The 26165-nt window shown below is 38.0% G+C and overlaps 1 protein-coding gene across 4 annotated transcripts; it reads left to right on the forward strand.

The window, feature by feature from the left end:
- The first annotated feature begins 1178 nt into the window (after positions 1-1178).
- CHFR (checkpoint with forkhead and ring finger domains) lies at positions 1179-25741 on the forward strand. 4 transcript variants are annotated; one of them, XM_083803306.1, is made up of 18 exons: positions 1179-1401; positions 2819-2966; positions 4966-5065; positions 11366-11475; positions 12258-12317; positions 12479-12688; positions 13623-13838; positions 14396-14552; positions 14837-14991; positions 15583-15745; positions 16621-16763; positions 17183-17302; positions 17628-17711; positions 18456-18526; positions 19460-19547; positions 19723-19830; positions 20976-21048; positions 22799-25741. In XM_083803306.1, exons 2-18 carry the CDS (start codon positions 2831-2833, stop codon positions 22839-22841), a joined length of 2037 nt encoding a protein of 678 aa, XP_083659432.1. In that variant the 5' UTR covers positions 1179-1401; positions 2819-2830; the 3' UTR covers positions 22842-25741. The 4 variants fall into 4 exon arrangements, with proteins under 4 accessions (XP_083659432.1, XP_083659433.1, XP_083659431.1 ...); XM_083803307.1 differs by lacking the exon at positions 1179-1401 and adding an exon at positions 2177-2294; XM_083803305.1 differs by lacking the exon at positions 1179-1401 and adding an exon at positions 2253-2403.
- Positions 25742-26165: the final 424 nt, after the last annotated feature.

Below are 26165 nucleotides of genomic sequence, written 5' to 3' on the forward strand. Positions count from 1 at the left end.
TGCTCAGAGATAACAATTACTAGTAAATGTGAGCAGTAATAAAAATGAAGCACTGTGACAATGCTTTTGAGTGATAGTAACTTTCACTGATGTGCCTCTCTTCAAGTGTATAAAAGGCACTAGTTCTCAGTGAGGACAAAGTTGAAAGTAAGCAGGGCATTTTACAGACCAATCCTTTTGGAGGAATGCGCAGGCCTCAAAGAACCAATTTTGTGTAGTAATATTACTAAGGGAAGAGTTATAGGCTAAGGTCAGTAATGCAAAGCTCTTAAATACGTGCATCAATTTTGACTTACATGGATGCTTATGTTTTCTCCTGAACTGGGGCCCATGCGACTGAGAACTGTGAAGCAATAGTGTACTTTATATATCAGTTAAAACTGCAGATCTGAAACACTTTTAAAAATTATTTAGCTTGTACCCATAGAGATGTGGGGCTTTCTTGCATAGGCTGGTGTCACTGTGAAGTTCACGTGGCCAAGGGGATCCACAGGGGTTCCAGGAAAGCTTAAGATAAGAGCAAAGTCTCATCATTCAAGCCTGTGAATCAAGTAGGAGTATCAAAGCAAAGAAGTCCAAATGGTTTTGTTTTCAGTGTGTTTTCTTTTTCTTTTTTTTTTTTTTTTATGCCTTCTGATTTAATCCAAACTTCAAATTTTTTGGGGGGTGGTGGGGAGGCGGGGGCAGAGTTCACTGCAACTGTCTGGGTTGTATGACTAATGTAAGAAGCTAATCGTTGGTGAGATCTAGGGTATCTCAGTTTCCTCCTGCTCTATTTTGATGCACTTAAAACCGTCCAAGTTCCTTGGATGAATGTGGTGAAGGAACTCACAACCAGAAAGCTGCTACTGGTGTTGTGCACAAGGATAACAGTTAATCTGCCTAAGAGGCCATCTTACTTGCGGCGCTAATTGGCTTGAGAGGATTATGGTACTATTAGTACAAATGTCCCAGGAAACACTTGAAACAGATACACAGAAACAAGGGACAGGTGTGCAGGCTGACCAACAAATGGGCAGTATTGATAATTCTTTATGCAAGGGGGGAGGAAAGGACTAAATTCAGGTGCTTTCTGTCTTAATAGCCTTTGTGGACCTGATGTGTGTGTGTGGGGGGAGTTAGGTTATTTGTGAAGTTCTTCAATGATTCAGAGAAAGAGGCAGTGATGCATAAGAGGATATCTTTCAGGAGACCCTGAGGAAGATGCTCCAGACTACATGGATGTGTCCACCAGAGGACACGCAGCTGCTGGTGGGCAGGCATGAGGGCTGACTGCCTGAGGTAACAGCCGTGAGGCTGGAGGGTGAAGGCAGCACCAAGCACGTGGTGGAGGGAGACGGCGCCGCTCCATAGGATTTCAGACTGACCTAAGGCAGGAGCAGCATGTGCTCAAGTGAGAAGGTAAATTGTTCTTGGTCAGTTTAGCACCTTAAGGTGGCTCCCAACGGGATGGAAGGGTGGAAGGTGAATTAGAGGACCTGGGGAAACAAGGATGAGACTGATGGCCCCACAGAGGCTGGGTTAGTGCAGTGGGGCTGGGAGGGCAGGCCCTGCCAGCCCGGTAGGGTTGCCCTTGGGGAACTCATGAGACCTCCCACTTGGTGTTTTGTTCAGTTATGTTGTTTGTTTGTTTACAACTGTAGAAGAGGGTGTTAAAACAGGGTGCAAGCTACAACCTCAATGCTCACAGCAGAAAGCAAAGATTTAAAAACAAACAAACAAACCCTACCACCTTTGCTACAATCTCTTCATAGTATAAAAATGAGAAGGTTATGGGGATAACAAAGAGCAAGGTGATGATTCTTAAGGGTGTGGAAAGCGCTGCTGCTTGCTCTCGTCCCTGCTAGCCCTGGGTTTGGGTACATAAGGACTCCCTCAGTGATTCAGCCGGGGCTCCCCACTGTGGGCACGGACCCCACCAAAGGGCACTGATCCCACCTCAGTGTGAACATCATTTCTAAACGGTTTCCCTTGCAAGTATGTTTTTATTTAACTACCAACTCTTCAGTAACTAAGAGTTAAGCTACGAGTATTTTTCACTATCCGCGACCGAGCTCAGCCGCTTGCCAGCACGCCCGACCCCCTGTGAGACCCTCGGTCCGCCCTCAACAAAGATGGCGCCCGTTGCGTTGTTCCCCCTAGCGAGCCAGCCCACACCCAAGATGTCCGCCGAGGCGTCGCCCTCCGTCCCTCCCCTCCCCGTCTCGCTTCTCTCCCCGATGCGCCGCGGAAGACGCGACGCTCCAGCCGGCGCGGCTCGGTGTCGGGCGCCGGAAGGTCCGCCCCCGCCGCCGGTGCGTTCTCTATGGCCGCCTCCAATGGCGGGCCGGGCCCCGCCCCGCGGCGATCAGCTGAGGGCGGCAATGTCTGGTGACAGGAGCCGCCTCGGCCGCCGCGCTGGGTGTAAGGGCCGGGCCGAGGGGAGGGGGCGCCGGGCACCGGGCGAGCAGCCGGGGGGGGGACCTCGGCACCCCGCGGCGCCCCTCGGCCCCCCCCTCGGAGCGGGGCGGAGGGGAGAGGGGCGGTGAGCTGCGGGGAGAGGGGAGCGCGGGCCTGCCCTGCCCGCTGCCCCTCAGGCGGAGCCCTGCGAGGCGGCGGCGAGCGGCCCGGGGAGGGCGTTCCGCCTCGGCACAAAAGGGGGCGGGCGGGGGCAGGGAGGGGGCCCGGCGAGACCCCGGGGGGCGAGGGGCTGAGGGGCGGTGTGCGGGGCCCGGCCCCCGTGAAGGGAAGCGGCCGGCCGGCTGGCTGGCCATCCTCCCCCCGCCTCACCCCGAGTGCTGTGTGATTTGGGGTCGCTTTGTTTGTTTGTTTTTGTCAGATGTGAATCCAAATGGAGCGCTCGGAAGGAGGCGAGCAGAGCAAGCAGCAGCAGCAGCCCTGGGGGAAGCTGATCCGGCTGGGTGCTGATGAGGCAGAGCCGCACGTCCTGCTGCTGAAAAGAGAATGGACGATTGGTCGGAAGAAAGGTGGGACAGGCTGCTTGTGCTAGGGCGGGTTGGAGGGGACAGCAGGGAGCCCCTCCTGGCCTTTAAAGCATTAGGAGGTGGAATGTAAGTCGTCGGACTGAGAGTAGTTGGGTCTGGCCGCTTTCAGCTGTCGGAGGTGCTCCCCAGACTGTCCCTTGTTCCCCTTGGCACTGTGCAAAGAGAAAGTGTTACACTGACCTTTTTCTCGTTTTCATCAGATTTCAGCATGTGCACGTTTATAAGTGACTGTGCCTTTTAGGTCGTCTGTGACAGTTTGTACAAATAAGAACAAATGATAGTTGATTCAGAAGAGTGTCTGCATCAATCTTACTTAGGTTCCCTTTTCATTACTGTGGTTAAAATCAGTTGGAACTGCAATACAAAATGCTTGGGCTTCACAGAAATGAAAACGTCCACATAAAAGCTCACGCTACTTCTGGCTATATAAAGATTGCCAACAAGTACAGAAAGTTTCTCAGAGTGGATGTAAAAGCTTTATGTTCTGCATCTAAGGCTATTAATATTTGTCTCTTATTTTAATGCTTACTGTACTTGTCACCATGGTGTTATAATTTTTTCTACTCTGCCATGACAACCCTGATTTCCAATTCCTGTCCATCAGATCAAACTATTTAGCTAATTGCATTTTGTAAAGCAATAGTCTTGAACAAGTGCTAGATGTTATTGCTCTATGAGTGATGCAGATAGCATGTTGTTGGAAAAACGTTTTATGTATTTACACATGGTAATATATATTTAGATTGCTTAACATTATCTAAGCTGTAGATAAATCCTTCAAATTGAAGTCTAGATGAGGGTTGGATTTCTTGCAAGTTGAATTGTTTCTGTGCCTGTCTACTGATAGATCAATAAAATGAGTGACTCTGAGAATGACAAGCTTTGGCTTGTAAATATTACTCGTAACATTTTCAAGAACATTAGAAAGGACAAAATGCTCCAAATGAGCTTTCCTGCTACTGGCGTGATTCTGAGTAAAATTTAGTTTACTCGCTTTCATTGTGCTTCCTGTTGTTGCAAGTTGTGCAACAGTTAACTGTAGCTGTTGACTGTGCCCTGAGTCTTTGGAGCAGGATAGCAATAAGCTGTCACAACTGTCACCAGCATTAGTGGCTGCTCCTTTTGGGTATGTTGTTTTTGTCAGCTGAGGTACAGTGCACCTACAGTGTGAGTAGGTGAAAGAGAATCATATTTTTGGGGTTTAATTTTCCTGGAAGCAGGTCCTTTGAGTCATTTGTGAGAGAGATTAGTGTCTTACGCAAGGAACTTTGAGAATTGCCTTGAACAGTCCATGTTAAAGGGAAGTAAAAAACACTTGATTTGCTCAGAGCCCTGGAGCTGTAGGGAGGAAGGTCTCTACCATGTCAATATTGTCACTACGCTTCTCCAGCATATCCCTAAATCTTAGTCAGTCCTGGGGTTTTTAATCTCCAGTCAGCTTTAATAATGTAACAGCACTGTCAACAAAGATAAGGAATATTTTCTTATTTAAAACCAAACAAAAGAAAAAGGCAGGAAATTTATCAGCTCTGGGTTCCACTACTTCTTCCCACTACACCAGGATGAATCAGAAGTTAAATCCAATCAATCAGCGTTACACTTATGTGGAAAAAGAGCTGGGTGCTCTGTGACATATCCCTCTAGAATTTAGGTTGAATGCTTCTCAAGTATTTGTGAATTGGTACCACTCTGGAGCAGAGTAATTGTGACATGATTTCCATCTGTAAAGGCTGGGAGTGGGGAAAGAAAGGGAATGAAAATATCTTGAAATGGTTGATATAAAGGTGTATCAGTACATGGGGCTTCTTTATTTATGTATCACATAGATGGACTATGTTTCTGCCTATGTGCCAGTAGAAATTTTGAACTACTGCAGATGTACATGAGCCAGTTTGTTGTGCATTTATAGCCATGTAGAATGCTGATCTGTCTGTGTAATGTGTATTTTTAAGCACACTGGAAAATCTGCTTTCTTTTTAAGGTTGTGACTTATCTTTCCCTGGCAACAAGTTGGTGTCTGGAGATCACTGTAAAATCATAGTGGATGAAGAATCTGGTCAAGTGTCATTGGAAGATACAAGGTTGGTTCTCCTGTGTACTTCTGTTGTTGTCTTCTCTTTAGTCTGTGAAGTAAAATCTTGTGTATTGCTCAAGGCATCGAGAGTAAATTCTTCTCATTTTCCTTCCTTTTTCTCTCTTTTACTTTTTGCATCTGTGGGGTGGCATTTTTTTTAGATTTTTTTTTTTGGTAATTTCTAAGTATTTTTTTCTTCTTTAAAGGAATTAATGAAAAATACTGATGATGTAATAGTTCCATGGGATATTTCTTTAGTCTTGTGGGGGGGAAAAAAGATGATTACAGTGATGCCGATGTTCTTAAAAGCTGTAAGCATGAGTGTGCTTCATTTCAGGTACTTGTGAAGGGAGGTAGATACCAGCAGTGATGATCTCAAATAAAACTCATAAAATAGTAAAAGTCTGTATTTGTTATACATCTTTCTGGTATTCAAAACATCAATAGTCTGTATACCACAGGCAGCGTAGTTATCTGTCTGTTGTGGTGGGCATGTCAGATGCAGATTAAAGCCTATTCAATCTACTTGAATAGTAAAAGATGCTTGCTAGATTTCTACTGTTGAAATTTGTTTTGTTTTCTTTTGTTTAACCAGAATGATTTATTTTTTTTCCCATGGTGTCTGTATTCAGTTAAGGGTTTGAGAACTAAGGCTCTTAATGTAAGAAGATTTAAGCACATATCTCATTGTAACTACTGTTAAAAAGCAAAGCTAATTTAGTGGAACTACTTTTAGTATATAAATTTAATTACATGCTTCTTCATATACTGAAGGCCAACGAACTTGCTATGCTGGTGAAGTTATTTTCTGCAGAGTTTTAAGGCTACTGTGGAACTCAAGTAGCACTGCAGAGGTTGTGGGTGGTTTCTAGTGGATTTTAGTTTTTCTTTATAAAATTTGAAATGGAATTTGAATGGAAGGGGATTTCTTCGGAGATTGTAATCCCCTTCAAATTTTCATCTGCTTCATTTTTGACAGGATTTTTTGTCTAAAATTGCAGAAAGCTTCTGGTTTATTACATGTCAAGAAATCTGTGACACTTCAGAATGTTTCTGTAAACCACATTCTTTTTATGCCATGCCCCTGCAGTCAATAAAGAAACAAATAATACTTTTCTGCCAGCTCCCCCCATTCTTTGTGTCTAGAAGGCATTTTACCCAAAGATGAGGATAACAGTTCAAAATACAGTGAAGTATATGCATAAAGACAAAATTTAATGTGGGAGATTTTACAGGGTATCATACTGAATCTGTTGTTTCCTCTTCAAACATACTAGAATGCAGTTAAATATATTGTTCTGGTAGTTCAAGGTTAGCATCGTGTACTTGCTGAAAAAAATGTTTTTAGTTGACATCTTTCTTTTAGCAAAACGTTTGTCTCTTGTTCAACGAGAGGCTGTGCTGATATTAAAAGGAACTCACTTCTAGGTATTTACATGGGCTATTTATTTTTGTTTCCTCAAGTGAAGCAGAACGTCATGGAATTGTTCTGCTTGGAAGATGCCTAAGGAGGTCCCCTACTTCAATTTTTTCATTTCCCTTTGTTTCAATTTATGATCTTTGTTACCTCAGTAAAGAGCCTGGCTCTGTCTTCTTGGTAACTTCCTCATAGGTACTGGGCGGTTGCTATTAGGTCCCATGCTCCCCAAGCCACCTTCTCACAGGTAAAACAAGTCCAATTCCCTTAGCTCTTTAGTTCATAGGTATTGTGCTCCAGCCCTCTGGACATTTCAGTGGATATCTGCTGGACTTTATCAAGTTTATTAAGACCTTTCTTGTACTAGGTTACCCAAAACTAGATGTAATATTGTAAACGTGGGTTAATGAGTTCCAAGCACAGTGGAATAATAATCACTGCACTTGATCATCCGACTACGCCCTGTTAATACAGCCAAGTGTGCTGTAGGCCTTCATCACTGCCAGGGCATGCTGCTGACTTATGCCTAGGCATAAGTCCAAGGTGCATGATCTCATGCTTAGGCATAAGATCCGCCAAGATCCCTTGTTGATGTGTCCCCAGCCTTTACCGCTGCAGGTGGTTATTCCATCCCATGTGCAGGACATTGTTTTTGCCCTTGCTGAACATCGTGGTGTTCCCATCAGCCTGCCTAACACCCTCTCTAGAGCCCAACTTTTGCATATACTGAATATAACCCCTACTTTGGTATCATCCACAAGCTTGATAAGAGTGTACTTCCTCTCCCCATCTAGGTTGTAGCTAGAGATAGTAAACAGGATAGGTCTCTGGATAAATCCCTGATGGTTTGTGGCTGTTGGGAAAGCTTGTACTGCAAGAGGCTGTGGGATGAAATGCTAAACTTCAGGGAAAAAATGTCAGATCTAGCTAGGACATCTAGGTAATGGCTTGTAAATGTCATCCACCAATATTATTCCACAATTCCAGATATTTCAAACAGCAGGTCAGGTCATGTTTGCCGATCTGTGGTAGATTCAGAGGGCAGCTGTAAACCCAAGTTTGTAAAACCATCCATTGTTTCAGGTGCGTTTAGCTGGAAGAAGTAGTTCAGACCTATATGGTGATAAGAAAAGCCAAAGAAATTGTGAATGATGTAGTTTTCCTACCTTTCCTTCTTCCCCTCCCACACCCACATACCCAGCCCAGGCAAAAGGTGCAGCCAGCAGGAAGAGAACTAGCGAAGTCAAATTAGTACTCCAATACTGTGGAGTACTACCAGTTAGCTGCTTATGCATGTTGCACTTCTGTGTGGCTAACAAAAAAAGAATAAGGTCATCCATGTGTTCTGATTGCCTGTGAGTTGGTATGAAGCATAGTTACCTCTTGCTGAATGAAGAGACTAAACGAGTCAATGTAACTACTTGCAGAAGACCCCACTCTTCTGGGTCTTCCAATGTTTGCACTGAATATCAGCTGAGTTCCAAACAATCAAGCAGGCTGAAAGAAGAAGAATTTTGAATGTTTGAGTTGGCAATACTGATGCCTAGAGTCCCAGAAAAATACTGCAGCATCAGCTTTTTCTGCTGCTAAGTGGAAAATAGTTTGGAAACATTGCTGTGGTCAAGCTCAGATTTTTCTGGTGAAAAGGAATGCATCGAAGGAGGCAGTTGGTGTGGGACAGTTGAACTGAGTGGACTTTGTTTTTCTATTGTAACTAATTCAAAGAACATCATTAAACACATTGTTGACTGTCCACATGTTTTTTTATCTCTGTGGTAGCATTCTTGGATCTATTTTTGAAAGACTTACCATAAGTTCGCAGGTGGAAGGAAATGTGTGGAAAACTTAATTATTGAGTAAACAGAAGTTTGGAAATAACAAAACCAAGAGTTAGCAAATAGTACGATACAAAATCCATGGAATCACCCCTTTTTGATGTATGTTTCTGCTTTATTTTCCAAACCATGCCCTAGTTGCTTGGTACTCCTTGAAAGAAATACAAGTTAACCTAACACAGCTGAAGCAGTCATTGGTTTGCTGTAAGTAAAAGCAATTGTAAGATTCTTTGAAATAGAAATTTAAAAAGCAACTAAGGTAACTTCTAAGGACCTTCTCTTGTTGTATTCTAATGTGTTTTTTTGTTTGTTTGTTTTCAGGATTCTGATTAAATATTAAGTGATTTTTCAGAGCAGGAAAGGTTTATTTGCACAAAACTCTTACTTGTGACAGACGAGCCGGTATTCCCTTTCTGTGGGGGAACAAGAGATTGATCTTCAGTGGAGAATGGTGTCCTTTCTGCTACTAAATTCTACTTATCCTGCAGTCAAGCTATTTCTGTGAACGTAAAATAAATAAAAAAATGAAACCGATACCATATAGAAGGGCTTCAGTAATTTATTAAAATTCAAAATTAATTTCAGTTTATAGTGTGTTCAGGATAATATGCACTTAAATAACTTCTAAAACTATTAACCCATAAGCTTTACCATAAATTACATTATTTTCCTGGATGGACACCAGTAATTACTAGAAAGTAATAGACCGTCATTTTTCTGGGAAGGATACCAAAGTATCTTCCAATATACAGATCATTTATCTACTTCAAAAATGGGCGTCGTCTGAGCGAAACGTGGTTGTTCATATCAATTCTGTATAACAGCCTGGATAATGTATAGTTCATTAATCAAACTGTAAAGTCATCAGCTGTGTTGGAACTGAGTCAAGGCCTTTTTTTTTTTTCCGCCTTTTTAGAAAGGTGACATTGGGACCTTTCGTGACATTGTTTCACAACTCAGACAATTTATGTCTGATAGTCCTTTTTTTCTTCTCTGCATCAAAAAAAAATACAGCCAGTTAAAATAAATTCAGTAATAAGTCCACAGTAATGACCTTCATATTTAGGATTCTCATTGTATTTTCTACTTATAAGGACCTTACTATAGTCTGAAACATCAGAGGAACGTGCAAATATCATTATTTATTGTGTGTCTCATTAAAAATACAAAATTAATCCAGTATGTCGCCATATCTGTTAAATGTCTCTGAACATTTAAACTGAACCCTGAAACTGGAAATGCTAAGTGAAAGAATAACACAGTTATCTGGGGTAGTTGGATTTTTTTTTTCTTTGATAATTGTGAGATATGAAGACAACTGCTTCAGTTTGCTAATGTACTTGAGAAAAGCTTATGATCTTCTGTGTTAAGTGGGACCAATTTATTCCTACTTCATTTGGATCCGTAGAAACTACATAATTACTTAGTTCTCATGGATGTCAGTATAACTGTGCAGGACTGAAAAGATTTGGGTATTTGTAGCTACTTTGTGAATTAGGGTCCTGGGTGGCAGTTTCTGCAGCTTGCATCATTAGACCAAGAATGAGTGGTTACTGATGCATGATGGTGATAATTTTTTTTCCAAGAATGCCTCACTTGACTTATTGCCCCTCATAACCATCTTTTTAATATAGTATCACTAACATCAGTCTCAGGTTAAAAACAAATATAGTTTCCAACCGACTGACTAGAATTATTTTTTCTTCTTAATTGCTAAACTTCTGGTTCTTTTAGTGACATGTCTGTTCTGCTGTCGTTTTCGTTCTCCAGTCTTTCAGGCTTCAACGTCTATATGTCTAAAGTGAAAACGCAAGCTCAGAATAGTTTTTTTGCTTATAAGAGAAGCCTGAAGATTCTTTAATGGAGCAAAGATTGTTGTGACCTGAAGATTTTTGTTTGTTGACATCTGAAGTCGCTTTTATTATTATTTATATTGGATTAGTTGATTCATCCATATATAGAGAGAAAGCAGTTGCATAGGAAAAAGGAAGAACTAGTATCTTGTTCAAGACATGCTGTGGTTATTCAAAAGGACTTCCTTTCCCTTCTAACTTTTCAATGTAATGCTTTTGACTTTGTGTCTGAAAAGGTCAGCAGTCCAAAGTTCTTTTTTTTTTCTTTCTTTCTCTGTTGATATTACTAAATAACAAGAGAATTTTTTAGGCTCAAGTTGCTTTTTTTCAAGGAAAAATACGGAGGAGAAGGGAAGGTGCTAGTTTCTAAATAACTGTTGCTCTCTTCTAGAAAAACTAGGTTTCTAGGTCTAGTTGAAGACTGCAGTGTCCTGAGAATGAGTGGTGGCCACCAGGAGGTGGCAGCAGAGATTTGCTGTCATTTCATGGAGAAGCTTGCTCTGCTGAGGGGGAAAAAACAGATCTGTTCTTTCATATTTGGTACTCATTGCTGAGACTTGAAATAGCAGAAGTCTGAAGTTCTAGAATGCTGCAGCCCTGAAAGAGGCTTATTGCAATTGAGCTGAAATTTTTCAGTATTTGAATAATGTGATTGAGTTGTAAAGCTTGTATATAAAACATCACAGTGAAAGAGCAAAGATCTCTATTAATCAGCAATGCTTTGTATTTGCCTCTTCCCCGGTTTAATTTCTTCCATGAGTCTTGCAGCTTTTATAAATACCAAAATAATTCTTTCCAACTCATCTTTTAATTGTGCATAATGTTTTTTTCACTTTGTCTTGATTTCATATATTTCCTGTTTTATACTTAAAGGGAGGAGATTTTTCTACAGAAAGAATCATCTAATTATTTTGACACAGTGGCCAAATGTCAGGGATCATTTGTCTGTCTATCTGTCAGCTACCATCTCTTTACTAGGAGCTGTAAATGAGCTCTGAAGTCCAAATAGCCCTGAACTTCTGTCTCTCTAACAGTTGGTTTGGTGTTTTGTTTTGTTTCTGAACAGTTTTTTTTGATCCTTTCTTAAAATGTTTTTGAGAGACAACAGTTTTCGTCATGAAAAGTATCTTGTATTTTCCCTTCCTTCTCCTAGGTATTTATGAAAACATTTACTCCAAGTTATCTTTTCTTTCTCTTTATAGTACTAATGGAACAGTAATTAATAAACTGAAAGTGGTTAAGAAGCAGACATACCCTTTACAGACTGGAGATGTGATCTATGTTGTTTACAGAAAAAATGAGCCAGAGAACAGTAAGTAAATAATATTTTTTTAAAATGGTATACTTAGTCATTTTTGAATCATGAAAGGGAAAAAAATATAATTAAAACAGAATTACTTCATTTTAAGACAAACAATTTGTTGACGTGTAGAAACAAATCTCCATAAAAGAGGTCATGGACATGCCAATTTTTACAGTGACAAGTAGCAAGTTAGGGAAATCTTTCAAACCGTATTAGTTTGAAGTGTTTGGTTTAAAAAAAATAAAATCGGGGGGGAATGGGGATATATTTTCCAGTTGGTTTTATTAATATATACTCAGTTAGTTTCTCGATGAAACTTAGAGCATGCCATAAATCTGTTGTTTTTTGAGTTCATGCATTTCACAAATCTAAACAAAATGGATTGAAGAATTTGAGAAATGAATTAAGAAATAATAAGCTTAATGAAGCTTAATAAGAAGAACAACTTTCGCTGAATTATCGCTGAAGATACTCGCAGTCTGCTCTGACACAGAGCAATTTTAGGTTTAAGAAACGTTTAAGCCTCTGGTTCCACGGCTGGCACAAGTTAAACTTCACACAAAAGCCTCTCTGCCTGGTTTCCTGAGAAGAAAAGATCTTGCTGTGCTGTTCCTAATTGCCTCCTAAGTAGGAGTAATTAACATTGTACTACAAAGGTGATCCCTCATGTCCCTATTCTGTTGTCAGGCACTTTGGAGAAGCAGCCACTTGGACATAGAATTTGCTTGTGTGAGATTAAGGTTAGCTGTTTTTTGGTTAAAAATTCTGATTAATATTCTTATCTCTTTTAGATGTTGCGTATCTTTATGAATCCTTAAACACAAAACAGGATGCAACTCAAGAAACAGTAGGTAAGGAAGTAATTTAAGACCCAAGAAGAGAAGCTAAGCTAAGCTCCAATAACTAGTGCAACCTTTTTGAGAGAATTTGATTCCTTGGGAATTCTGAAGCCATGATGTGGTGACTGTCACACAGATCTTTCTTTCCCCTTTTTTTCCCCCCCTCACTGTAGAAGCTAATGTAGAAAACCAATGCCATGTGACCAAAGATACCTCAAGTACAGGAAGAAGTAATGATGAGACCCAAATTACCTCATCGCCATCAGCTACTCAGTCTTGCTATGAGGAACCACAGCCATCTACTTCTACATCTAACCTCTTTAATGCTTCTTCTACCTCTCTTATTGAGTCTGCATCTGAGCAGGATAATCCTTCTACATCTGGTAAGAATTGTGTCAAGTATTTAAAGTTTGTTATCACATCAGCTGTTATTCCAGATTTGAACTTTAACCTTACCCCTCTCTGGGTCTGTAGCATTTACTTCGTGAAATTCTAATGAAAATACCAGGTGGATGTGTGTACTTCCTCTGAGTAGGCAGGGTAAATCTTGGTGGATAGGTAGAGCAGTTACAATATCCTTGTAAATCCCAGACTGTTCTGTTGGTACACTATGGGTTTGTAGCAGTCTGGTGAAACCTTAGCAAATGTATATGGTTCATATAACAAAGCAAGTAGATACAAGTGCTTGCCTGCATGCAGTCACTCCAAGAAAATACTGTAGTTGTCACTGTTTCTGCTGCCAGTCACCAGACCCCTTTCTCTTGCTTAGAGCTCTAAGGCCAAAATATACCATGTAAATCCCTTGTCTGTGATCTTGTATTGGCAAGTGTTAATACCCCAGTGCTGCATAACTTCTATGATAGAACTGGAGTAAGAGTAGTTCTCTGAAAAATGGCATTTGTCAACAATTCATTGGGACTTCTTCCACTCGTTTGAAATATATGGAAATAAAGCTTTGTGCTCTGCTGTGCTCCTGACCTGTTGAATATTATCAATATTGTATAAATCCTCTGCCTAGCATCTTTGTCAGAAAATAATAGTCTTTGAATAAATACTCTATACTTTAGAGAAGGGTGAGTTGTGGGTGTTTTAAGTAGGGTTACACAGCTAATAGCCTTATTTTCAGGTCTTCCAGTTAGATTGGCTCAGTGTGCCTGTAGTGTAGTTAAGCAGATATTACTTCTGTGCTTTTGCACCACTTTTTTCTATTCAGCTGTTGAAATTGATGCATGTGCATCATCAGCATTTGAATAATTTTTTTTTTCACGTCCCATATCTGTATGCAGTTATGTTCAATCTTCTGTTTTTATTTTGCAGGATCGCAATCCTCAGTTTTCACTCCTGTGCCTGCTTTCCCAATCTTAGAATCTGTGTGTCTAAGAGCACTGCATGATGAACGTGAGAAGCTTGATGACAACACTGAAACTTCTGCAATTGCTTCAGAAATCAATGATGAAGAAAAAGCAGAATCAGATGCTCAAACAACAGGGGAGGAGGAAGTTTTGGAACCTGCTAAGAAGAAACTAAAAGAAGGCTAGTATACTGCACTATTCTGCAACCTACTCTGCACTCTAAGATTATTGTTGAAAGTTAGTTTAAAACGCTTAGACATAGCTTTAAGTTTCTAATTTAAGTTTTTTAAAGAAGCCCCGTGAGATTAAGAAAAATAAGCACAGATTATTAGATTTCTGTTAAAGTGAAGTAAATTGAAAATGCACACCTATCAAATGTAAGGAGGATTGAAAGGCTAGGTTAGCGTGGGATAGGTAATGTTTTCCCTCCTCACAATGTAATTCTATGTTTTAGTATTGTATTAAATAAGGAAAGTAACACTTAGCCCCCTCTCCTCCCATCTGCAGATTGAGTCAGGTCAGCTGTCATCAGTCCATTTTCAATTTCTTCTCATTTATTTGTTTTCTGGTCCAGTGAAAATGACGACTTCTTTAGCAGAAACTGTTATGTGTAAAGCAAGAACCTTTAGTGGGGCCACTGTCAGTGAACCGTGAATTAGTGTACACCTGTCAGGTCTTTTTTTTAACAATTAAAAAATAATTTAAAAAAAAATACTATGGAGTCTTCTGCCTTTGTAGATGAAGATTCCTGTCCAAATGTTCCAGCAGCAGCTCCAAGTGAATGTATAATTAAAATTGGCTCTGAAGATGCAAAAACATCAAATGTGAAACCAGATAAAATGGAAGAAACATTAACTTGCATTATCTGCCAAGAGCTGCTGCATGACTGTGTAAGGTAAGTATGATTGACAAAAGCTGTAATCATGTGATATTAAGATAAGTTCAGTGACAACTGCTTGAGGTGCCCAGGATATTTAGGGTATTCACAAGCCCTTCTGAGTCTTTTTTTTCCTCCCCTCCAAACTATATAGTTTAATCAAGCAGATGCTTTACAACTGTGTCTTTCTGATTATCTCAACGCATCATAAATATCTTCTGAGTGTTAAGAATGTAACTAAAAAATTGAAAGATTTGTATTTTACTTCGTGCTTTCATTGCTGTCATGCTTGTGTTTTTCAGCTTGCAGCCTTGTATGCACACTTTCTGTGCTGCCTGCTACTCAGGATGGATGGAGAGGTCTTCTTTATGTCCAACGTGTCGTTGTCCAGTAGAACGTATTTGTAAAAATCATATATTGAACAACTTGGTTGAAGCTTATCTAATTCAGCATCCAGGCAAGTTGAACAGTGTGTATAAAAGAATCTGATGTATTTCACACATTAGCTGTGTATGTAACTGATGTAAGCGCAAAGACTATTGTCTGTTAAATTTGTATATGTCATGCTACTCTGCTGTTTTCTCTGACATGGCTGTAAGAAAACAACTGCTTACATTTAATCTGACATAATAGCTTGTAATATTTCAGGTAGTGGGTGAGAATTAAAGGCGATTTAATGCTGTAACTGCATATGCTAGGAATTCTTAATTTTATCTTACTACTTAATCATGGGAAGAATATCAGTTCTATCAAATAGGAGGCACTGACTGATTAGGCTGCCTAAACTCAGATAATTCTGAAAAATATACTTGAATATGGATTTAATTAACTTTGATCATAGACTCATGAAAACAAAACTTCACTTGCCTGATATTAGAGTCTCATTAGCAGACAGTGGAATTTAACTAAGATCTTCTAGAACTGTTATCTAAGAATAAATCTTATGGAAATGAAAATGCAATAACCACATTGTTAAAGTAGGGTGGGAGTAAGAAATGTGATGAATCCTGTGCTCTTTTCTTGAAATCTGAATTTGGTTTTCATGCAGATAAATGTCGTAATGAAGATGATGTACGTAGCATGGATGCTCGAAACAAAATTACTCAAGACATGTTGCAACCTAAGGTGCGGAGATCTTTTTCGGATGAGGAAGGAAGTTCTGAAGATTTACTGGAATTGTCAGATGTAGATAGTGAATCTTCAGATATCAGGTATGTCTATCCAAATGGTGCATTAAATTAGATTTGTTTATGCTTGAATACCTAAACCCACAAACTAAACTAGTTCCACAAACACTGTTATTGCTAATATTGTTTCCATGATCATTTCCAGAATGAATCTTTTGTTTTCAGGTAAGTTCATTCTTACCAGTAATTATCTCGGCAATTCTACTGCCATCCTACTGAACTTTGACCAGTCAACAAGAAATATTTAATACCAGAACACCCCAAAGCCTAGCAAGATTCAGTTTATTACCAGGGGCTCTATCCGGAATAATACAACAGATTCATATGAGATGTGTGAAAATGTCTTTTGTGGCTGTTGCTTTACAGAAAATAGATTTCTGGCTAAGGTCTTGTTATGAGATAAGCAGTCTATGACCCTATGAGTCTAGCTGCAATAATTGTGCTTTCTTACATGTCAGGCATGCTGCTTTAACCAGGTATATGCTACTGAAGCATCTGATGCTTGACCTAGGGATTCCCAAACACGAAAATAGCTTCTCATTTCCAACAGCAAACACTTTTTGCTGTATGTCTAGAAGAGAACAGAAAAACTCTTCCAGTAGATAATTATTCCAACTTTGTTCCATTCTTTTTTGTTCATCTCAATTCCAGTCACGCCACTCAATTTTCTTTTTGAAGCTGTTAAAAATCCTTTCTTTCATAGTATTTCCTATATGTTACAACTAAAGCATTCTTCACAGCTGTGAGGTACTGAGTTATGTAAACTTCCATATGTTACTGGATGAAGAAATTCCAAATTTAAACTTCAAGAATGTGACCAACCTTGTCTAGCATAGGGATTTGAGTTATATTTGCATTTGTTGGGTGTTATTTCCTATGACCTTATTTCTTTTTTTCAGTCAACCATATATAGTATGCAGACAGTGCCCAGGATATCGAAGACACTCTGTTCCAACTCTGCCTGGCACAGGCCAAGAGACAGAAGCAGGAGGAATGCAAGCACTGGGAGATGCACCCTCTACATCTGCCAACTTCCCTGCAGGTTGGTGTCATAAAGTCTTCACAGAAGTATGCAACTAAGATATTCCAACTCATTCACCTGTTACGAACTAAGTTTGCTTACTGTAGTAGTACTGTGAGAGTGTCACCACTCCACATAGTTATCTTTGCACATATCATGAAATTTGGCTGTGGTTCAGATAGACTTCTGATGGTCGATAATTTGTAAATTGTTTTACATATTCAAATATTTTTACAGACCTCTGTAGTTTAGAAGTCTTAATGTAATTTTTCTGTTCTTTTAAAGAATCTTTCTAAATATATATATATATACTGCTTCCTTGATACTTGCAATTTTTTTTTATCTTGTGTTCACTAAGATCCCTAGTCCAGATTGCAATCCTGTGCATCATTCAGTCTATACTTTTGTTCCTTTTTCTTTGTCTTTTTCCATCCATCTAGCTGTCCAGGAATATGTGTGTCCTGCTCAAGGAAGTCACGTAATATGTACCTGCTGCTTTCAGCCAATGCCTGACCGAAGAGCAGAGCGTGAACAGAATCCTCATGTTGCTCCTCAGCAATGTATGTGTATATATATATTTTTTTAAGTTTTTCTTAAGTTTGGCTACAAAACTAAGTCTTGCCTTATTTTAGTGAAGTTTAAGTTTATTTTTAAGAGTGTTCTTTATTTGAGTATTCTTTATTGGATTCTTGTAGTCAGCGCATGAAATAAAATTTATTATTCCTCTATAGAGTTTATTTTAAATCTGAAAGTTTTACTTCTTTAAAAAAAAAAAAAAAAAAAAACAGGTTTATCAGGGCTCTATTATTATTGCTTTATAGGGACAGTGACTATTGAGTTTTGTTGTGTGCAGTCCTTACAGGGGTTTTCTTTGTTATTTTACAGGTACAGTTTGTCTGCAACCCTTCTGTCACTTATACTGGGGCTGCACTCGGATGGCATGTTTTGGCTGTTTGGCACCATTCTGTGGTATTTGGGGATAAAATGTTTCTTATGAGCATGCTTTCTTTGCAATAATTTCTGTCTGTCTTGAACTTCGGGTAATTTAAGAAATCTGATAGATTAGTTTGAAACACAGTCATGCAAAAGGAAACACAGGCTGTGTCCTCACATTCCAAACAAATAATTCTTGAGCAATGTGTATTAGCTTCGAGAGGATTTGATTTCTTGTGTCCTTACCATACTGAGCTTGAAAGCTGTGCTTGTCGAGCAAAATGCTTTCCAGTATAAAAAGGATCAAAGTGTATTTCAGCCTGGTAAGAGAATCGTGCAAGTCAATGCAAGAGCACTGAACATTTGGTGTTAACTGAATGGAAAAGAACCTTACTCTCTTAAATATGCTGAAAAACTGCTGAAACTCAACATTTAAAAAAAAATAAAAATAAAAATAAATGAGAAATACATTAGAACAGTTGAAATTACTTGACTGTAGTTTGAAGCTAATGGAATATGCTTTTATAACACTGTTAATTTGTGTAGATCACCACTACTTGTGGACTGAAGGTGAAATTGTAAAATCTTAATGTTTTATCTTTGATTTCAACTGGGAATTATGTATCACATGCTTTAGCACATGTTGAACACAGCCATGTGCTTGGAGCTCACATGAGTTTGTGCACGTTATTTCAGGAAACAGAAGAAACTTCAGAAAATGTTTGAGGGCCGAAGGGTTGGGGAAGAAATAGTAACTGTTCTTCTTCTTCTTCTGATTAGAAATAAATCTTGGTGACAAGTGTTTAGATGGAGTCCTAAATAACAACCACTATGAGTCAGATATCCTAAAGGTATGCTTAAAAATCTTTATGTAGGATGCAAAATAATAAATGTACATTGCTTAAGATTTACTCCTGAAATTATAGTTATGTGCTGCCTGACAACTAAAGTGATGGCATTGTGTCACTTGCAGCATGTGATTCTGGAAGGCAAGTCAGATGAGCCCTGAATGTTCATCTGGACCAAGACTGTAGTTACTGTATCTAGACTGGAAGTATTTTGAGGTGGTAATTTGGCTCTTCCCATCTTTGTATAATAGGGCATGAATCCTGTAGATACGTTCTATTCAGCAGCTCTTCCCTTACCACCCAAATTAACAAAAAGTAATTGCCATAACTCGTGAATTTGAGTTTTAATGACTAGAATTCAGATATGTTTAGTTGTTAGATCATCCATGAACTTTACTTTAAGTATTTGTTTGAAGTATTTGTTCAGGAAGTCAGTTTCCACAGTCTAAAGTGTAACATCTGAAATATTAATTAGAGAAAAATAAATCACTAAAATATATCAGGAAAATGTTTTTTTTCCCAGAATAGTTAAAATTGTATTTGTGATGCATGGAAAATATTTTGTCCATGCCATGCCTAGGCTATCAAAATTAGGTAAAGATTGGATGAAATCTTGATGCAAGTTAAATGAGAATGTGACTGAAGGGAGATGATGCAACTTAAATGAGAATGTGACTGAAAACAATTTGCATTGTTTTGGCAAAAGTAGGTATACTCTGAACAAAAGATACTGAGCTAAAGACTTTATTGGTGATCTGAAAATATCTTGCTCATTAAGCTAAAGAAAAGGTATTTTTATTTGTAGTCAGAATCATCCCATTTTGAAAGCCCAGTTAGATCTAGATTTGGAAATATTTGGTGGTAAATGACTTTGTCTGTCTTGTAATGTTGGAGATTTTTCTAATTTAAGTGCTTAAATCACTCTTTTTTTTTTAGGATTACCTGGCATCCAGGGGTTTGACTTGGAAAAATATGTTAAATGAAAGTCTGTTAGCTCTTCAAAGAGGAGTTTTTATGTTGTCAGGTATGTTAATGTTCATTTTGGTCTATGTGTAACTCCTTGTATATGTATAACTCAGTAAGTAATATTATCAAGAGGTTTGAAGTTCTGTATATATAACCAGTGTCATGATGTTTTTGTTAAGTCTGATTTCTTATTCCTTACACTGACATTATGTACAAACTGGATTTCTCCCCAGATTACAGAATTACTGGGAACACAGTGCTTTGCTACTGTTGTGGCCTTCGCAGCTTTCGAGAACTTGCCTACCAGTACAGGCAGAATATTCCTGTTGCTGAATTGCCAGGTGGGGATAGCTTTGCACAGTACAGAGAAAGTCAGTTAAAGAGTTAGTTTTATTCTTGTATCTTCTGTTTGAAGCCTTAGATTTAAATGAGATGTGTGTTTATATTCTCCAGGTTAACAGGTCCTGGTGTAGGGCAATTTTTTAGCACCTTTATGTAGCTTGGTGGAAGTCTTTTTGCAGAGCTAATACGCTGGTTGCTTTACTTGTCAGCTGCTAAATTTGCATATAGTTATTGTCAGACTCCCTAATGGGATCATTTCTTTCAATATGATTTCTTATGCATATAATAAATGTATCTGCTTAGTGAAAAGAGGAACTCAGTAAAATCCAGAATAGATTCATCATGAACTAGTTGATGTAATTTATTTTTCTCATTTAAATATGTAAGATGATACATTTCCTGAACAACTTCATATTCTTACCAGCTCTCGACTAGGAACAAGAATGTTTTCATAAATTAATTCTAAATCTGTTTGCATTTACAGTTTTAGTATAAAATAGCATACAAGCAACTGTGCCTCCGTCAGTCCCAAATCTGTTGGGAACAGAAGCTCTTCCAACAGTCTACTTTTAAACATTACGTTTGTCCAGTCAGTTCTTGCTAGAAACCGCTTCCATGTCTTTAACTATTGAGAACTCTGCATCTGTGCATAACAAAAGGCAGTCAGTCTAGCTTGTTTCTTCTTCGTGTTGCTTTTCTTTTTAGTGTAATGCCCTGCTGGACCACTGAGTTATAACGTATGTAAAACTAAGGAAGAATGACAAACTACCCAGATTAGTTTTTCTTTCATATGGAAATGTATATAGACATGCTCAGTGTCCTAAACCGTAAAGTCCGTTAAACAGTCCATTAGTCTATTAACTAAGTAGTAAACTTTCACTTGAAAGCACTGAGAAACAAATCTTTTTATCGTAAGTCTGTATGAGATTCGGAATGTTTTTTCTTTTTTGGTCCTTTACTGAGTGTTTTCTTCCTTTCTAGAAAGGTGAACCAAGATAGTTTATTGCAGTTTCTTGCAAATGTCTTGTTTCTTTACAATGTTTGCTCTGGTCAGTAACCAGCACTATCAGTGGTGTAATAGTATATACCACCTTATTCAATAGTTTATTTAATAAACGTAGCATTTTATTTCTTCTTCTTGTAGTGACTGTCACGTCACGTCCTGATTGCTACTGGGGGCGCAACTGTCGAACTCAGGTCAAAGCACATCATGCCATGTAAGTTATACAATTTAGAAAGTGTTTTTGTTTGGTTGTTTTTTTTGGCTTAAAAACAAAATCTGTCACGTGATAAAAATGAAATACGGAGCCTGAAAAAAGGGTAATGCTCTATTTCTCAAATGTTTTAATACATGTAAGAGATGTAGACTCCTGGTTATTCATGTGAAATGTCCATCCGAACTAAGGTCCTTGATTTAAAAAAAAAAAATAAAAAAATTCAAGGCCACTGATAACCAATGAAATGCCATTCTTAAAAGAAGAGGCATGTGTGTTAAGACAAATATTAGAGAATTTTAAAAACAAAACAAAAATTGTCCACCAGCTAACTCGCTTCAGGGAAGGTTAAAAAAAATCCTTCTTGCTGTATTCTCTAAATTCTCAGTGTGGTTCAAGACAGAAGAGCTGTAACCCCTTATTGAGAAACTGCTTTTAATGAACAGTAGATTTTGCACCATCTTTCTAATGCTGCAGTGAACATGCACACTTAGTATAATTCCTTTAATATTTCAGGTACTGTGGGTTGAAAATAACCAGTCTGTACAGCTTATTACAGATCATAAGAAAGACTTTTAAAATATTCATCCCCAGTCATTTACAAATTCAGAGGGTTTTACCAAATACCTTTCAAAAATAACTTGGAATTTAAGTTGCAGATTTAATTCAGAAGCACCACCGTTACCTGTAACTTCATGTTACAGGACTGTATATGTTCACACAGGAAATATTGTTTTGAAATGTTAGAGAGTTAATTCGGTATTAAAGCACTTACTAGGTGTGTGCCTTTGCATTTTGGTGGATAATTCCATCTAAAATGGAAATGACTGATTTTTTTTTTTTTCCTTTTACTTCTTTTCTTTCAACCATTAGCAGTTTCTAAAACTTCACTGACTGCTGCTGTTAGCTATTAAAATCCATAAACACAAATAAACCTGTCATACTGTTCCTAGATATCCAGTCATGGTTTTGTTATTGAGCTAAGCAGTTAAGTAGTTTGGTTATGTAAGCAAGGTTTCTTCCTAATCTTTCATCTGTTTCGGTAAGAGGGGAGAAAATTCATGGTCTCATTTGCATTCTCTCTTCCACACATGTATATACACACTCAGCACCCCAACTCATGTTTCACTTGTCGGGATACACATAACCCAAAGAGAGAAGCAGAATGAATAGTGAGAGGTTTTTGAGAATTCAAAAGGAGTACCTTGTATAGAATTTTGTGCTATCTGTTTAGAACAGGCAGACAGGCTTGCCATTCCCATAGAACCTAAATAATATAGAATGAGAAAAACGTTACTTATATTTTATCACCAGAAGAAGACTGTAAGCCAGCAAAAGAACATATTTGTGCTCAAATGTATTATTAGACTGCTTAATACTAATTCCCAGTGAGTTGTGTAATGCTGCCTACTAAAAATAACCTATGTCTCGCAGGACAAAATGAATTCTCTTGATTCCTGTTTTAATTGCCTTCTGGACTTGAAGTATGCAGAAGTATAGAGGAATGCTTTTAATAACACGTTTTCTGTATGCATAATAAAACTACCAAGTGTTAGGCAGAAGAGATGCTGAAAATCCTGTTACAGATAACATGTTAGTAGAGTTTGATCTAAACAGGTTCTTAAAAACACTGTTAGTGTGTAAATGTTCGGTTTTAAACATTTAAAATACCCCGTGAAAGATGCTGACTTCTGTGTTGCTTGACTTCTGAGAACTGTGTTGCATTTTAATATTTTCTTTTTTTTTATTTCAGGAAATTCAATCACATTTGTGAACAAACACGATTCAAGAACTGAATACTTGTAGTCTGTAGAGAGGGGACAAAAACTTGTTATACTGCTTGTACAGTTTAAGGTTTCAGGGGATCTTCTCAGTTCTCCCAGTAGCAGGGAATCAATAACTTTTGCATCAGGTAATCTGGTGTGAACTTTTTAATTTGTAGAATTTTACAGCTGTATATGAATAAGGTAGATTTTTTTCCAAGACAGTCAGCAAGCATTGCATTCCATCCTCATGACTACAGTGTCCCTGTATCACTTCAGTGAAGAACACATACAGAAATCACACACAAAAGCCAGCCATATCTTGGGAAGACCTAAGAATAAGGAGTGTATTTGCACTACTTGTGAAGAAACTACGTAAAATCCTTAGACTTAAAATAGAAATGTTTTGTATAAGTATCTGATGATTATTTCAAGAGCCATTAATATTTAAGAAGGAAATTGTCAGTGTATATTTGTAACTGCATTTTGCGGTAGTCTGATATTTTGTCACTACCCTTTGCATTTGGGCTAGAAATACATTAATCTTCATTTAAAAAGAAATTCCGTCCATTAAACAGCTGTTTCAGCTTAAAGCTTCTACCCTATGTGCAGTGTTATAGTGGAAGAAGTACAGTTTCTTTTCTTAGTTTTGTTGTGTTGATGGTTTTTATTCACGTTAAATTACAAAAATAATTGCACAAAAATTTGAAAATCACATTTAAAGTTGGGGTAATACTTGAAGCAAAACAGACTTCTGCTAATATTACTTCTGTAGTATTTTATATCAGAAGACCAAACCGTGCTTTTGACATAGAGCAGCAGCCAGTAGGACACTGGCTCATTTTTTTGTATTTCTTTTTTGGTTTGATATTGTATGCTAAGTATGTACCTCTGCCATGCAGCTGTTCTCTAGCATGCATACACTGGTAAAAAATGTAGAAAAAGCTATAATTTAAAACTGAATATAGCGGCTTTACTGGGAAGAACAATCTTACAGAAAATAATTACTTGGACAAATTGTAGCAATATGGAGGCATTTCTGGCTAGGGATAGGGATGATGAAGGGGAACGCTGGTGTTGCTGACATAAATAACATAGATCTTATTTTCATGCCTTTTGCAGAGTTCATTCAGGAAATGTCCCATGCATCATTTAAAAAAAAAAAAACAAAACACCACCACCCCTCCCTGCTCCACCAAATGATTTGATCCGAACTGTTTCATAATAATTTCGTAGTTAATGTTCACAAAGCTCAGCTGGGACCAATTTCTCTTTTTCATCATACTTAGAAGAGAGTGAAACAGAAAGAGAAGAAAGCATACAAAGTTACCTCTGTAGATACCATGTCGTTTTTAAGTATGCCTTACTTGTGAGTAGGATTTATACTGCAACGTTAAAAAGTCTGCACACTATCTTGCGATATAATGGAGCACAAATGATGCAGCACATCACGTCTACTGGTGTCAGTGAATTAAAAAACAAAAACTATTTCCAGTAATGCACATCTTAATATGAATGCTAATTAAAATTATGCATTTATGTTTAGATTTTTATTTTTTAAAATAGCTGCCGCAAGGCTGGGTCTGCTGACCATGTCCTTATGCTATTAAAAATACACTTTGGTGTGGACTTCTCTTCCTAGTCTCTGGGCATTTTCTCCTGTGAGTAGGGTTGAAATTGGATCTGGAATAATACTTGAAACTTCTTTTAACAACAACAGTGTGTTTCTGTCTTTTAGTATTATTAACAATGTTCTGTTGCTTCTGTATTTGTATTTTATGTTTAGATTTTTTTAATGGTTATTTGTATCTTCTCAGGACAACCATTCCCAACTGTTTTTGATCTCATTTTTCATCTCTGGCTGTGCATGTAGCAAAATGAGTGCAGTTGTAGAGATCAAGCCTTTGCACATTATATGCAGAAATGTGCTTTGCATTCTCATTCACCACTTCCCACACCCCAGATGGGCTTTCAGCATAGACTTGTCACTGTGCTAGTGTTCAAGCCTCTTGTGCTGATTTTTTTTTTTGGTCAAAAGTAGTATCTACAGTACTATGTACAACCTCGCTTGCACTTACTGAAGTTATGTTTGTATAGGGATATATTATGTGACAAAAAATCTGGAAAAAAATTGGAACTTATGTACTTAACATCTAAACTACCTGTGCAGTAGAGGTTCTTCAAATTCCTTTTAAAAAACCCTTTTTCCCTGTTATAGGTAATTGATCTGCCTTTCTATGCATATAGGGTTGCAGTAGTGCAATGGAATGAAGGGATTTTTTTTTATCATTTGTATTGTACCAGGAAGAGATGAGAAGTTAACTTGCAGATGGGGAGGGTGAATAAATCCTGATCTTTATATGCTCTTAAGTAAGTAAGAGTATCTGTCATGGGTATTACATACTCTATACGTTAGACCTTTTTAAATGTATGGTTACCAGGTGATAGTTAATGTGATAAATGTATGAACTATGCTTGGTGTAATTGTTTAAATACTGTAAAGGTGCAGCATATTTTTTAACCTGTCTAAAGCACACCCCCACCTCCTTTATAAGAGATATTTGGAAGCTAAGCATGAAATGTAGTAGAATAGATGTTGTGAGAACCAGGGTAATTATGATAGAGTTTGACATAGTGGTGAATAAGGTACATAGTCTCTTTGAGAAAGTTCTTTTATAAAGAAGGTGGAGTGTAGTTCTTCCAGTTCTCTTTTGTGATTTATTTTTTTTCTTCAATTAAGAAGTTATTAATTAAAAAAAAAAAAAAACACAAAACAACAAAAAATATTCACTGAAGTTGTCTGTTTCTGTTTCTTCTGTGGCATATTCTTTCACCACAGAAATAGATGTGTGTGACATTTTCTCGTGACTGGTCAAGCTAGCAATTATTCGAATGTTGAGATTTTACAATGAAGTATCATCCTTGAACTTGTAGTAACTGAAAATGACATGAGGTTTTTTGTCAATTGAAACTCAATCTGACACTTGAAAGTTTATACCACAAGGGATCATTAGTAGATCTACAGGATTTGTAGCAAATAATGGAAGTTTAAAAAGTATAATGTTTGCAAACAAGGTGACTTCAAGATACTAGTAAGGAAAAAAAGTTCACTTAAAAAAAGCGGATACAACTTATATTTCTTGCTACATTGTAGAGACTGACAGGGCAAGCATTATAACAGCGTTATAACACTACCAACCTTAACAGCAGACTAGAGAAAATGAATGTCATACTGTGCTAATCTTTATACCTTCAGGATTTTCAATGATCTAATGCACATAAATGATAAGATTTCAAATGGCCGCTATTAATGGGACTTTTTTAAATAGAACTATTCCCCTGCTGAAGAAATAGAAG

The sequence above is a fragment of the Anser anser genome (genome assembly GCF_964211835.1).
Source record: "Anser anser genome assembly, chromosome: 18".
Classification (NCBI taxonomy): domain Eukaryota; kingdom Metazoa; phylum Chordata; class Aves; order Anseriformes; family Anatidae; genus Anser; species Anser anser.

What these genes read in the sequence shown, in the direction of transcription:
- CHFR (XM_083803306.1), top strand. Translation starts at nt 2,831, where the DNA reads ATGGAGCGCTCGGAAGGAGGCGAGCAGAGCAAGCAGCAGCAGCAGCCC. An exon ending in TAAGAAGAAACTAAAAGAAG is followed by an intron (nt 13,839 to 14,395) that starts GCTAGTATACTG and finishes CTGCCTTTGTAG; the next exon opens with ATGAAGATTCCTGTCCAAAT. An exon ending in ATGAGTCAGATATCCTAAAG is followed by an intron (nt 18,527 to 19,459) that starts GTATGCTTAAAA and finishes TTTTTTTTTTAG; the next exon opens with GATTACCTGGCATCCAGGGG.